Source organism: Heliangelus exortis, chromosome 1, assembly GCF_036169615.1.
Source record: "Heliangelus exortis chromosome 1, bHelExo1.hap1, whole genome shotgun sequence".
Classification (NCBI taxonomy): Eukaryota; Metazoa; Chordata; class Aves; order Apodiformes; family Trochilidae; genus Heliangelus; species Heliangelus exortis.
The window spans coordinates 67,659,648-67,673,084 of record NC_092422.1 but is presented as its reverse complement, the minus strand read 5'-3'; the positions used below and the strand labels follow the sequence as shown (position 1 = coordinate 67,673,084).

The 13,437-nt window shown below is 39.7% G+C and overlaps 1 protein-coding gene across 4 annotated transcripts in view; it reads left to right on the top strand.

Annotated features, from left to right (window-relative positions):
- P2RY8 (P2Y receptor family member 8) overlaps positions 1–12,616 on the top strand; it is a 30,260-nt gene extending 17,644 nt beyond the window's left edge. For 3 of the 4 annotated variants that reach the window (XM_071747145.1, XM_071747166.1, XM_071747156.1), the window contains one exon: positions 11,079–12,616. In XM_071747145.1, the coding sequence (XP_071603246.1) occupies positions 11,147–12,220 (1,074 nt within the window). In that variant the 5' untranslated portion in view covers positions 11,079–11,146 and the 3' untranslated portion in view covers positions 12,221–12,616. Of the gene's footprint in view, positions 1–3,603; positions 3,823–11,078 lie in introns of all 4 variants that reach the window. The other variant, XM_071747176.1, reaches the window with a different exon arrangement.
- Positions 12,617–13,437: the final 821 nt, after the last annotated feature.

The following is a 13,437-nucleotide window of genomic DNA, read 5'->3' as shown; positions in this document are numbered from 1 at the left end:
GGAAGGATTAATTGAACATGGTGGGACTGCTCCTTGACAGCAAGTTTCTCCAGCACATTTCTTTTCCACCAGATTATTGCACTATTATTGTGTTAATAATATATATATAATATGTAAATATGTATCTTATGAGAGCAGGAGGAGTTTATTTTCCTTTTCTTTTAAAAATACTTGAGTGAAGGGAAGTGTTTGATTTGTCATTTTCAAGTGCCACAGGGTAAAAATATTGCGTTTTCCTTTCCCACATTTGAATCTGCATCACAAATTCCTCTCTGTTCTGTAGATTCATTTTGGGAGCTTATTCCAACCAGAGGTCCCCTTCTCACTCTGACACAGCCACGTATCTCACCTGGGGTTAGACCTCAGCCTCAACTGGGGTTAGACCTCAGCTAAATATCAAGAGTTTAGTTCACACCAGGAGATGATTAATGAAGAGCAATTAAATAGCTGCCACAGTTTGTGCCACCTCACTGCAGACAGAGTCACATCAGACCATATGTATATAGCTACACATCATATGTATGATCAATCAGTAGCACAGACTAAAACAGGATCTCGTTTAAAAAAAGAGAAATTCTAGGACCTGAGATATCAATTATGATGTTTATTTGTACTTGAATTTGTGGTACAAGTGAAAAAAATATTTATGGTATACATACAGAATTATAGAATCACAGAATGTTAGGGCTTGGAAGGGACCCCTAGAGATCATCTAGTCCACCACCCCTGCCAAAGCAGGATCACCTAGGGCAGGCCACACAGGAAGATATCCAGGAGGGCTCTGAAAGTCTCCAGAGGAGACTCCACAACCTCTCTGGGCAGCCTGATCCAGTGCTCTGTCACCCTCACAGTAAAGAAGTTTCTCATGTTGAGGTGGAACATCCTGTGTGCTAGCTTAAACCCCATATTCCTTGTCCTATTGCTGGGCACCACTAGAAATATCATATAGGCTATGTTTAATACATACTTAATATATAGTATTACAGTGATTATATATATATATATAGCCATAATAATATCTCATAAATTATATTGATTTTATAACTTGGATAATTATGAAAATATACCTGTGATTGTGATTGCTTTCCACCTCACCTTTTTTTTGCTGGTGTACCCTGTTCTGAGGCTTTGCCTGCATCAGAATTACATTAAACCTGCCCTCACTTCATATCAGCCTGTGCTGCTTCCATGTGATCACCAGTTAAAATACCATGGCTGTGTTTATAAACCTTAAGCACGGTGGGCAAGCAACAGCTCATGGGAGGGACAAAGCACAGCATAAGGTGGTAGAACAGTATGTCCTGTGGCATAGTAATAAATACACCTGCCCATATTGTAAGCTGGAGCTGGTTTGCAAAACCTGACCCCAGAGGGGTAAGTAACCTCCTTGGTCTATAGGAGGGAGATCAAATGCATAGAGTGACTGATGAGACAGGGATCATCCACACCTTTGCTTACAGTGCAAGCCTGCATTTTCGTGCCCATACACTAAAACCCAGCATAACACAGGCACATGAAGTAGAAGAAATTGTGAGATACAAACAGTTTACAAATGGAATACCCAGAATTCGCTTTATTCAGCTGAAGCTAAGTGCCAAGGTCATAAAAATTATAGATAAGGCAATAAATTTTAGCACACAGATAAATAAATAACAACTTTTCAAAGCACAGAATCTTAACTTTCGTTAATTTTTTTTTCAAGATGGCAAGACTCCAGTAAGGATTTGTGGATCAGTGATGACCAGATTTCTCATTTTGATACCAATAAAAAGGAACTCAAGTAAAGCCAATAACAAGCTGTTGCAAAGTATGTCTGTTGGGTAGAGCAGAGACCAGATCCCTTAATGAAAGAGCTGCAGAACACATTTACCTCTGCCTGTGATTATGTCATAGGTGCCATTCATATGGTAATATATCAACATATATCCTGACTATAATTAGGGTACTTAAATAATTCTCAGTGTAGGAAAAGTATTATAAACAGGGATAGCATCCAATTTTTGTCTTACTTATGCGGTACATAAGTACTTACTTACTTTAAATTACTGAAGTACAGTGAGGATTTGAGGAGAAGACCAAAGCCCACAGATGAGGGCACTTGCACACTTGCAGCCTGGTGCAGCTGAAGACTTGAACTTTGACCAACTGCCTCACCTGCACTCGAGGACTTTCAGAAGAATGAAATGACAGCAGATGTGGTTTCAGGGTGCTGTTCCTGTTGTATCTCTTTTATGAGTGGGATAGCTCAAGTAGTCATAAAGAAACTGAGTGAGCAGTGAAACATTTGTTAGAAATCTTCTTTTTTTTCCCATTTTGTAATCTCCATATCCTGTATGCTATAGCAGTCATAACTCTAACTGGTATGAAACTGCCAAACTGAAGAAAAGTCAGGAAAAAAGTGTTAAGTAGTAATTCAGGGGAAAAACAATAACTATGTTGGTTCTTCCTTTTTCCACTGTGTGCATACATGACACTGCTTTTAAAACTAGATCCTACAGTCCATCTGCTCCTGTAGTTAGCTTTTTCTGAGGATCTTGTTACCTGTGCACTGTGCTTTGGGTTTATCTTCTCAGCACAGTTCAGTGCCTGAGTTCATACTGTGCCAGCTGCAAGCATCACAGCTGCAGTTACTGATGCTCAACATAAGCTGTGAGCTCCTGCAGAGAAACCAACTTTCAGTTCTTTCAGCATGTGAACGACAGAGTTTGCATGAGCTGGGACAGGGTGAGTGGCTCTTACCTACCCAGCAAAAAATTCTGAGGTGCTGTGCACACACTGAGCTGCCTCAGACCACTTGAATACCAGACCTGCAGGGCTGGTCCCAGGATAAATGTATCCTGGTCATGTCATCTGGACTCTGTAGCAGTACTGCACGTGCCCTAAGTTGGTCCTCTCAAGATAGATGCAGGCAATACATTTCTGTCCTAGAGACAAATGCCCTGATCATGATATGACCATATTTAAAAGGCAGATTCAGCCAGGCTACCCCATGATTGTTGCTTGAATGCTATTGACTGCTGATAGTAACATTGAAAAAATGAAGAAAGTTTCTCAAGGATTCTCTGGAGTCACAAACCACCCATAAGCCCATATAGCCGATCAACTGAACATCACGTGGGAAAAAAATGAAGTGATATATAGCTCATTACAGATCAGAGTTTGCATTCTGTGCTGTGACAATAAGCAGTAAGACAAACTGCAAAAGAGTTGTGACTGCATAAGATTTCTCATGAAGATCACCCGAGGCAAGACCCGACCACTGCTCCCTTCAGGCAAGGCTGGGAAGCATTGTCCAAAGTGTTAGGAAATAAGGAGAGAACCCACAGCTTTGGGTTGTAGGCATCCCTGCCCACTGGCCCTTTGTCAGCCCAGGCACACCTCTCTTGCTGAAACACGTGGTCACCTATTTTCAGCAGGTATTGGCAGGGGGCTCAGGGGAATGAGTGGACACAGCATCAGTTCTGGCCATACAAAAGGTCTTCCAGATGCCTTTTTTTTTTTTTTTTTTTTTTTTGTTATATCACAGTTTTCCTGTAAGAGGCACAGTCTGACAGTAAGCAAGATTCATTCTTTCTGTACCTCTAGCCCTCCTTTCCCTTTCAGGAGCAGGGAATCTCATGTTCAAGAAAGCCACCAAGTGCATGTCAGTTAAGCTCCTACAGGGCACCTGCTCTCAAGTATTTTTCAGCCAGACTGTTTTCACTAGTGATGGTGTGAAAATCACTCCTAACTGATGTGGCTAAGCAGAACACCCAATCTGCCAGGAGTTCACTGCTGGAACATTGCAGAAGGTATCTGAGAGCAGAGGAGTTGGTCCTGTAGGTGAGCTGTCAATAAAGGCTGAATGAGATGTGCTGAGCAACTGCAGAAGCAACACCAACATAAGACAAAAAAAACTTGCTTCTGAGTTGCAGCTGTGGCATCTATGCTACAGATTCAGTTTTATGATCATGTAAACCTGACTGTAGGTTTTGACATACAGGTGGAAGGTGCAGGTAAAATCATGCATTTGAACCTGTTCTGTGCCAATTCATTTTCACATGGAAATTAGGATGCTCATTTTAAAGTGGCAGCTGACTGGACCAAGTGTGAAAAGGCACAGTTATATTTTAGTAGACTTGTTCAGTTTTTGACAGAATCCAGATGACTATGGGCCTCCAGGAAACCAGGACCTGAATCAACAGGATGTTTAAAATGGGCTGGATTCAGCTTCAAACAGCTGCATTTACAATGGAAGTGACTACATACGAGCTTATTCCAGTCACTGGAGATCTGCCCAGTACAGCCAGTGGCATCCACACTTTCCAACTTACCCTAAAATAGACACTTAGATTTCTATTTCTAATTCTAGGCTGCAGTAAAGAAAGGGGCCAGCTAAATCCTGCTACTTAATGCTACTGCTCTGGAAAAAGATTTGCATATTCATGTAGATTTTACTTAACAGGAGGAGCAATATTTCATCAATATTTACAAGTTACCAGTTGTTAGGGATCCAATGTGGGCTTTTTGGCACCTGTCTATTTATCTAGGAGGTGGTAAGAGGTTTTGCACATCCTGAGACCAACTAGTGGAATTAGGCCTACCTGAAGATGGCCTCAGTGCTGAGCCAAGTTCTTTGATTTACCCCTAACAATTCTGCTTCCAGTTTCTGGCTCCAGTACATTACATGAATGTTAGAATTACCCTACACTCTTCTCAGATGAGCCTGTAAAACTTGATTGACTGTCCTGTTTATGAACTCCATCAGGTGTTAAATCAATCAAGAGCTACAGATTATCACATCCTTAGTGCCAATGCAAGTAAAACAACGTGAGCTTTTTTTTTCTTTTTTTTGTAATCTTTAAAGATAATCTTCAAAAACACACATACAGCTCTACCTCAGTTCCTTTGTAGACTGTACAGAAAAGGAAACTTTCAAGAGTTTCACAGAAAATAGATTAAAAGACAGAAAATACAGATTTCAAATAGAATAAATATATATATACTCACACATGTATGTTTGTATGTGTGTGTATGTGTAAGTAAGTTTTCAGTAATATATCAATCAGACTATCCAGATTTAATACAAGACTACCAGGTTTCCTGAAGACTGAATGATTCTTGGGAACCCACCATGCTGTCTAATACAAACACCTTGTGCCAAGAAACTGCTACTTCTTTTCCTGGTATCTGAGATCAGAAGGGAGATGATTAACTATATTTTTTCCTCTGACTTTCACAACAGATATGTGAGGCAATTGCTTGTAGGAGGAAGTAATTGCAGCCTGGAAGTCATTGTCTGCCAATCCTGGACGTGGACAAAGTTTGAAATATTTAAAGTTATAAAGGAAATCAGTGAGTGTGTCATTTAAACTTGATCTGGCAGTTTCTGTGGCCAAAGTTCTATAAAAGCATTAAATCATAGAGTCATAGAATGGTTTGGGTTAAAAGGGACCTTAAAGATCATCTGGTTCCAGCATCCCTGCATGGCAGGGAAACCTCCCACCAGCCCAGGTTGCTTCAAGCCCCATCCAACCTGGCCTTGAACACTTCCAGGGATGGGGCAGCCACAGCTTCCCTGGGCAACTTGTGCCAGTGTCTCACCAACCTCAAATTAAAGATTTCCTTCCTAATGTGTAACCTAAATCTCCTGTGTTCAAGTTTGAAGCCATTTCCCCTTGTCCTCTGACTACACACCCATGTAAAAAACCCTAACCCAGCTTTCCTGTAGGCCCCCTTCAGATATTGGAAGGCTACTATAAGGTGACCTCAGAGCCTCCTTTTCTGAAAGGAGGGCTGAACAACCCCAACTTCTCTAATCTGTCTTCATAGGGGAGGTTCTCCGCCCGTCTGAGCATTTTAGTGGCTCAAAATCTTCACTATCTTGCAATAAATCACAGGCAAGCTACCTGCAGAAGGGAGCTCTGGCACAGGATGACTCCAGATAACCCAAGATATCTGCTAAAGTGGTTAAAAGATTTGTGGGCTGCTTGCCCATAGCCAAGAACCACCCAACAAAACCTGGTATAATGAGTCAAAGTCCCCATCACAAGCCCTCAATATTTCAGTAAGTGCTTGCATGCACGCTCCTCCTCTATGGTACATGCAAGATACAAGTATTTCACCAAAAGGCAGCTTACCTTGTGCTGTTGGGAAATAAGAGAATGTACCTGGGCAGTGACTTCAGAGGAGTCTTAACACCTGTAGAATGAATTCCTGGGCTTTTATGTCTTTAAAGCTTTGCTAGTTGTTCTTTTAAATCTCAGACTTAACAAAACTAATTTTACAAAGTCTGTGTATGTGGCAAAGACCAGTATATATATAATATTCTAACTATTGGCTGATAAGATGGGACATCTTTAAACCCAGTTTAGTATGTGTACTCATGCTGAAATTTAAACAAGCCTAAAATCAAGCTGTCTTCCACACCAATAAAGAAAACTGCAAACTGCTTCATATCATGGTTTAACTAGCACATCAGGGCATAGAATTAGATGCTCAGAGGATTTTCTCAATACATCAGCACAATCTTAGTATTTCAATAAACATAACTACTGCAGAGATGAACTTTTTAAAGACCACATTGACTAGTTTCACTCTGAGCAAACCTTAAGGTTTATGCAAACCTTATCTAAAATAAGGAGAATGTTGCTAACACCAGCAGATAATCCTGACTTTGCTAATTTATGCTTAGAAAAGGTGAAGATTCAAGTGAACTAAAATTTAATGATCAGCAAAGTTGCACAGTCTGGGACAGACACAGGAAATGTAAGGGCAGCTATGTACAGTTAATTTCCCTGCTTTGCTAGTTCTGAAGAATCACCACAGTATCTCCTTGTGATGTTTCTTTGTCCCTCATCTGGATATTCAGATTTCATTCTTAGTAAGGCCTCTTTGGTTGAATCTTGGAAACTACAGACTTGAAATCTCTTAGGCTGGAGAAGAGAAGCACCTTCTGCTTTGAAGAAATTATAGGATTATCTTTCTCCATTTTGAATAAAGATGTTTTCATCTAGTTTGATATAGATTACCAGTTCAACAGACATGTACCCCTCCACTGCACTAAAGCTGGTAATGCTTCTACTTTTCTTACTAAAAAAACAGTGATTATTTTTTACCTCTCAATGTGAAATCTGTGTCAAGAGAAGACTGTCTTGTTTTACCCAGCCCTAACTATTTGAGACCAGAGCTATTATAACCACCAAAGAGGTTAATTTGACAAGCTGTGCTAAGATAAAGACTAAAGTTTGTGTCCACAAGTTTTTGATTAATGTAGTGATTATGATGTAACTTTTTAATTGTAAAAAATATATCACCTTTTGAAGTGAGGGTACGCCTATTGTTTTCTTAATACCTTTATGTTAATAATCTTGAGTGAAAAATAAGAAATGAAGGGCAGCTTTATTTTTCTAAAGCTAAAAGATATAGCAGGTCAGAAATATTGCAGCTAATTAGATGTTTCCAGATTTGTTTGGCTTGCTCAGAAATACTTGTGCACACAAGTGCTCAGTAGGTAGAAGTCTCATTTGCCAAATGTATTTATTCTTAAAAGAAGATAAGCTTCTTTTAAAAAGAGAAAACTGGGAAAAGAACAGGGAAGGCCCAATATAAAGAAGTTTCTTAGAAGACTCTAGGTTCATATCCTGACTGAGTGAAACAAACCTTTGTCTTTTCAAGATGTAGAGATGTAACCTTGCCAGATAAAATTTGCATGAAAGTTTACTGCAAGGGTGAGAAAAAACATCCAGGCAAAACCTACAGCCTCTTTTGGTAAAGCCCACGACCAGTTTGAGGAACATGCAGCCAGAGATGTGCTCATTTACATTCCTCAGTTTGATGAACTTGAACATTTGCAGAAGTGTTTCTCTGAATTGTACCAGTGATGCTTCAGGAACAACTGAGATGTGTAACAAAAGGGCACTTTTTTCTTCTTGCTCCTCATATTAAAACTCCTTACTTTGAGAATCAGTGACAAACCCTTTTCCCACAACTCCAGAAGGCTGGCTCCTGGCTCCTTGCCTTTCTGGTTCCTTCTTCTCCTTATACTCTGCCTACACTCAAAGCTAAATGTCTGTTTTCTGTGCTTGGCTAATGTTCTATCTGCTCACTGACAATTCAGACAGTCCAGAAGGGTAGAATCCCCAGCAGGAATATTGCACACTGACTATCCCTAAGTTTTCACCACTTTTAGTTACATTCAGGTAGACATAATCTATCCTAACCCTTTAGCTCTTGTTACTGCTTTGTAATAGCATTAAGCTGAGCAAATAAAAAGAAAAACAAAGTTAAAAAATCAGAATATGCTAGGGGAATCTGATACTATCCCCACAATGATTACTTTCTTGCTTTATTCATGACATTTTCAAGCTAAACCACAAGAAAGGCAGTCTGTGGATGCAGTGGGGAAGGACATAAAATTACCCTGAACAAGATGAAAATATAAATACAGCATTAACTAAATCCAAATATGCAATAATGATGGAATAATGAGGGAGATAAAGTATGTTGAAATGCTATGTTATGGTTCCAGCAACTTAAACTGGGCATTTAAAAAGCAACACATCACAAGTAAGGGTAACAAAGAAGGAATTTCTGCTAGCCCAAGATTTCCTGAACAAAGAAATCAGGATAAGAGCTGTAGAAGGATTTGGCAAAAGGAAATGCAAAGTTGGAAGGGGGATTTTCTGTACTCTGCATTTCTTTAGGAGGCTATTTGCCCCTGAGAATGACTTGCAACAACAGCCCTCTCCTCCTCTGCAGAAGATACAAGGGAACCATTGCATCATTCTTTTGCTTCTTGCAACGCACACCTTCCTTACCAAAAACCATGCCAAGGGGACATACCCTTTTTGCAGAGTTCTTGTAGGCACCTAACCACTAAGTCTGGTGCCTTTCAACTCCAATTCAAGAGGTGCCTAAATCTGGGATGCATTTGTATCTTACTGACTGCAATATTCCAGCATAGAATTTGCCCTTACCCAAGCCACGGATCCTGACACTGCTTTGAGTATTGCAGCATCTATGCATGCATTTTTTTACATCCTTTTTATCAAGATGTGCTCTCAGATAAACAAGTTTGTGACTCACCCTAAACCAAAACTGAATGTAGGAGATATTCAGTAGATTTATGACCAATATGCCAGATCTAATGGAAATTTTCATCTACAGTCTTACCTTCCAAATACATACAATTTTTATCAGAATAGTATCTAGGGGTGAGATCCCTTTGCAGACGAGAGCAAATATTTTTCACTTGCAAAGTCTTATTATTAGAGCTCAGTAGTTAATCCAATATAGATAAAACTTGTCTGTTTTGGGAAGCTTAGGTTCATTAGTGTCAAAGCAGTGACACTTGAAAAAGACTTTTGAGTCAATAAAGAGGTCATTAATAGGTATTTTCTATGGTAAGGCAAAGACAGAAGAGCTGAAACAGCATTAAGATTTTTTTTTCCAAGAGCTTTGTGTCAAGTGAGTTTTTTTCATGTTCTCCTCAAAATTGAGTTACTTTCAGTTTTTATACAGCTCCACTAACAAGAACAGAGTGTCATCCACAATGGATTTGCATCAAAGGGGTTTTTGCAGCTGTGATCATGTGATGCTTTCATTACTTGGAACATATTTGCTCTGTCACGTACATGATATATTAGGAATACATCTCTGACTTCTTTGCAATTCCTATTTTCTTGTGCCTTTTTCTGGGCTTCCAATAGCTCAGCTAAAAGCTCCTGAAAGACCAGCAACATTAGTTAAGATCACTTGTTTGATATAGGCTTTTATTTCTGAATATTTTTAGTGCATCTCAAGCCCTGCATCAAATTGATCAGGTAAAGAAACAACACAAGTAAGCCCCCAGTCAGCTTCTTCCTGCTTGGAGCAGAGCCTTTTCTAGAGCTGTGCCACAGTTTATTTTTAGAGCAGAGTATCTCTCCACTTCATTAATTGGATTAAACAGTAAAAATGATTCATGCCCAGAGGTAGGAGTGCTTGAACCCACTTTCTGCCCCTCTTTCATTAAGCAGCACAGATGTGCCCACACTTAGCAGCTGGTTTGACCTTGCAGCCTTTTCAGGCTGCTATTGCCCTGCTTCACAGAAATTACTGTTTCTCTGTCTTCCGCCCTTCTCATCATTCATTGTTGTTTCTTCCCTTTTTGAGCCCTGTACTTCTCTTGAGTCTGCATTCCTGTATTTGCAGCTTAATGAGGGCAGCACATCGAGGCATGAGGTGTGCTTTGCAGCAGCTAAATGCTCCTACACTAAGACAAATCAGCAAACCCATAAGCTCCTGGGTCTGCCAAAAAGGCTATAAATAGGCCAAACAGTGAAAGCATGGTTTTGCTTTGCAGTCTGCAAGGCTGAGATTAATTTTGCAGAATTACAGGTGATGCCAATAAAGCAGCTGTAAACAGAACATTTTTTACAAACTCGCATCTTGCAGAAATTGAAACTCAGTAGCCTTTCTTTTTGTTAGAAGAAGGCTTGTTACTGCTTTACCCTGGTCCTTTCAGACTATAAACCAGTTCAAGCAACTTCAATCTGTATCTGGTTATCAATTATGCATTCTGTTTATATCATACATATACCAAGAATAAATGGTTGTATGCTTTCCTTTCCCCAACTGAAAAAAAAAAAAAAAAACCCAAAAAACAAAACACAACCCAAACCCCCCAAAAAACCCAACAAACAGATTACAGGAAGTAAGATCATGACATCTGGAGTACAGAGGATGGATTGAGCTCATGGACATCCTATGGCATAATATTCTCATTCAGACACCAATTTAATTTCCATTTGTAATGTGATTTTCTATATTTTACAGTAATGTAAGAGGTGTGATAAGGTATAGGCTGCAAAAAATATCAGAAAACCACTCAGCAGGGAAAAAGTAGTTGTTCAAAGCTCAGAAGAAGTGAGACTGGTAAAACATTCCCATGATAGGGAAGAAAGAGTTTTCAGGAGATAATTTTAATGGACTAGGTACATCCAGAAATATTCTGGTCAGATTATCTAAGGCTTTTTCTTAGTTTGATTAATAAAAGAAGCATATTTTAAATTTCTGTTTTGACATACTGCTTTTCTCTCTTGACATTTTTTTTCTAGGTTTTTAAGCCAAGTGTTCATGATATGATCCAGCTGGCTCATAGGGATCAACAATCCCCTTGTGAAAAATGGTTAAAAACGGATCCCACCTGGATGCTGAAACTCTGGCAATGCTCCAGAATAAGGCTATCTCCATCACCCTCCCTGTTGTGTACACACTGGTGGCTCTGATCAGTATCCCTGGCAACTTGTTCTCCCTTTGGGTGCTCTGCTGCCACATCAAACCCAAAACCCCTTCTGTTATATTCATGATCAACCTCAGCATCACGGATCTTATGCTGGCAAGCTGCTTTCCCTTCCAGATTTCCTATCACATCCAAAGCAATCACTGGAGCTTTGGCAAGACTCTTTGCAGCCTTGTGACTGTGATGTTCTACTCAAACATGTATTCTTCCATCCTGACCATGACCTGTATCAGCATCGAGAGGTACATGGGGGTGGTTTATCCCCTGAAGTTGATCAAGTGGAGAAGAAAACGATACGCCCTGGCTGCCTGCCTGGGTATGTGGATTTTCTTGCTACTAGCCTTCTACCCGCTAGAAACCACAGATCTGACCTACGAAGTGCAAGAATTGGGGATTATAACCTGCTTTGATGTCCTTAAATGGGATATGCTGCCCAACTTTGCAGCCTGGGTAGCCTTTCTCCTCACGTTATTTGTCGTGCTCTTCCTCATCCCTTTTGTGGTAACAGTTGGATGCTACATTGGCATAATTCGGAAGCTTATTCAGACATCCAGCAGATATGGTAACAAGCAGAAAACAAGGTCCATATACCTGGCAATGATCGTCCTTCTGGTATTCATCACTTGCTTTGCTCCCAATAACTTTATTCTGCTCGCACATATGGTCATCCGCCTGTTTTATGACAGGAGTTTGTATCCTGCCTACAAGTTCACCTTGTGCCTCAGCTGCCTCAACAACTGCATAGATCCCTTCATTTATTATTTTGCATCCAAAGAGTTCTACCAGAAATTCATGCAAGTGTTTCGCCCTAAGGTACTGCTCAGTGACAGCTTGGAAAACAGAAGGGAAAGTTTATTCTCTGGCAGGACCATGTCAGCCAGATCGATGTCAAGTGGACCTATGGATGGGTTAGAAGGAGTAAAGGTGTATCTGCAAAGGCAAGAAAGTGTTTTTTAGCCTTAGACATTCCCAGAAGAAAGGCATCTATGAGATTCATGAGCAGACACAGAAAACATTTCTTTTTGAGTAGCTGCTCTCCAAATACCTTGCTGCAGCAACAAGAAGTCAAGCCATACTCATACTGTGCATCCCACTTTGGTAGTTTCTGGTAAGAAATGGAAGTGTTAAAGAAACTGAGATTATTTAAGAAACCACTGGAGCAACTTCAACATCCACAATTAGGGGTTGGCCTGGGACTAGTACTGCTGCATGAAACCAAGGGATAACTTTAGAACAAAAATTAATTTCAGGTTGCATGATCTCAGTGTTTAAACAAAGGGTTGTGATTCTCAGTGAATGTGAAATGTTATTGTATATGAATTAGAGCATACATTAAAACTAGATTTGGGGTAAGGGAGTTATTTTTCTAAGCAATGTGCTGGGCTTTTTGTTTGTTTTGTTTATAATGTGTTACTTTCTCACCTCTGGAAAAGAACAAGTAAAAATAGTTTATCATTTTGCCGTTAATGCATAAAGAGAAATGCATAAAGCCACTGTGAATTCACCACAGCACCCTTATCAGAACCACACTAACCTTTGAAAGGTTAGGTTGACTCATTTATTTAAATTTTATATAGTAAAATATTTCATACAATGAAAAGAAAGTTGAAACGAACAGTGCTTGAGACTACTTCAGCTGCTGAGTGGATTATAATTTTGTTTCTTGAAGTTGTGAATTTCTCAGGACAGTGGGAAGCAGTTGATTTAAGAAAACAGATTTTCTCACATTGACCTACTACAGTAATAATGCTGCTGCTTGTATGTGATTGGTATCAGTGAGTCATTTCCACCATTTCACTCTATACAGAAATACAGTCCCCTCAGCAGAGAATTTAGCTTCTTATAGTGCACAGAGACTGATTTTATCTTCCTTATGGCCATAGTGTAGATTATTAACCAGATTTTCAGCTGGATAGATGAGAGGTCATCCACACACTGAAGAATTTCTGTGCTAGCAGAAATCAGCTGACAATCTGTCCTTAGGCCAGATGACAGAAATTTATTTCTTTCAAGCAGTTATCAGCAAGAAGAAATAAAAAATGAAAGCAAGTCTTGAGAATGGAGTTGTACCAAATACCTTAGACATAGGTTAAGTGAGGTTAATTGTGCAGTCCTGTGTTTGGAAATACTCTCTGAAATATTGTTCTCCAGCTTGTTTGCATATACTGTGTCAT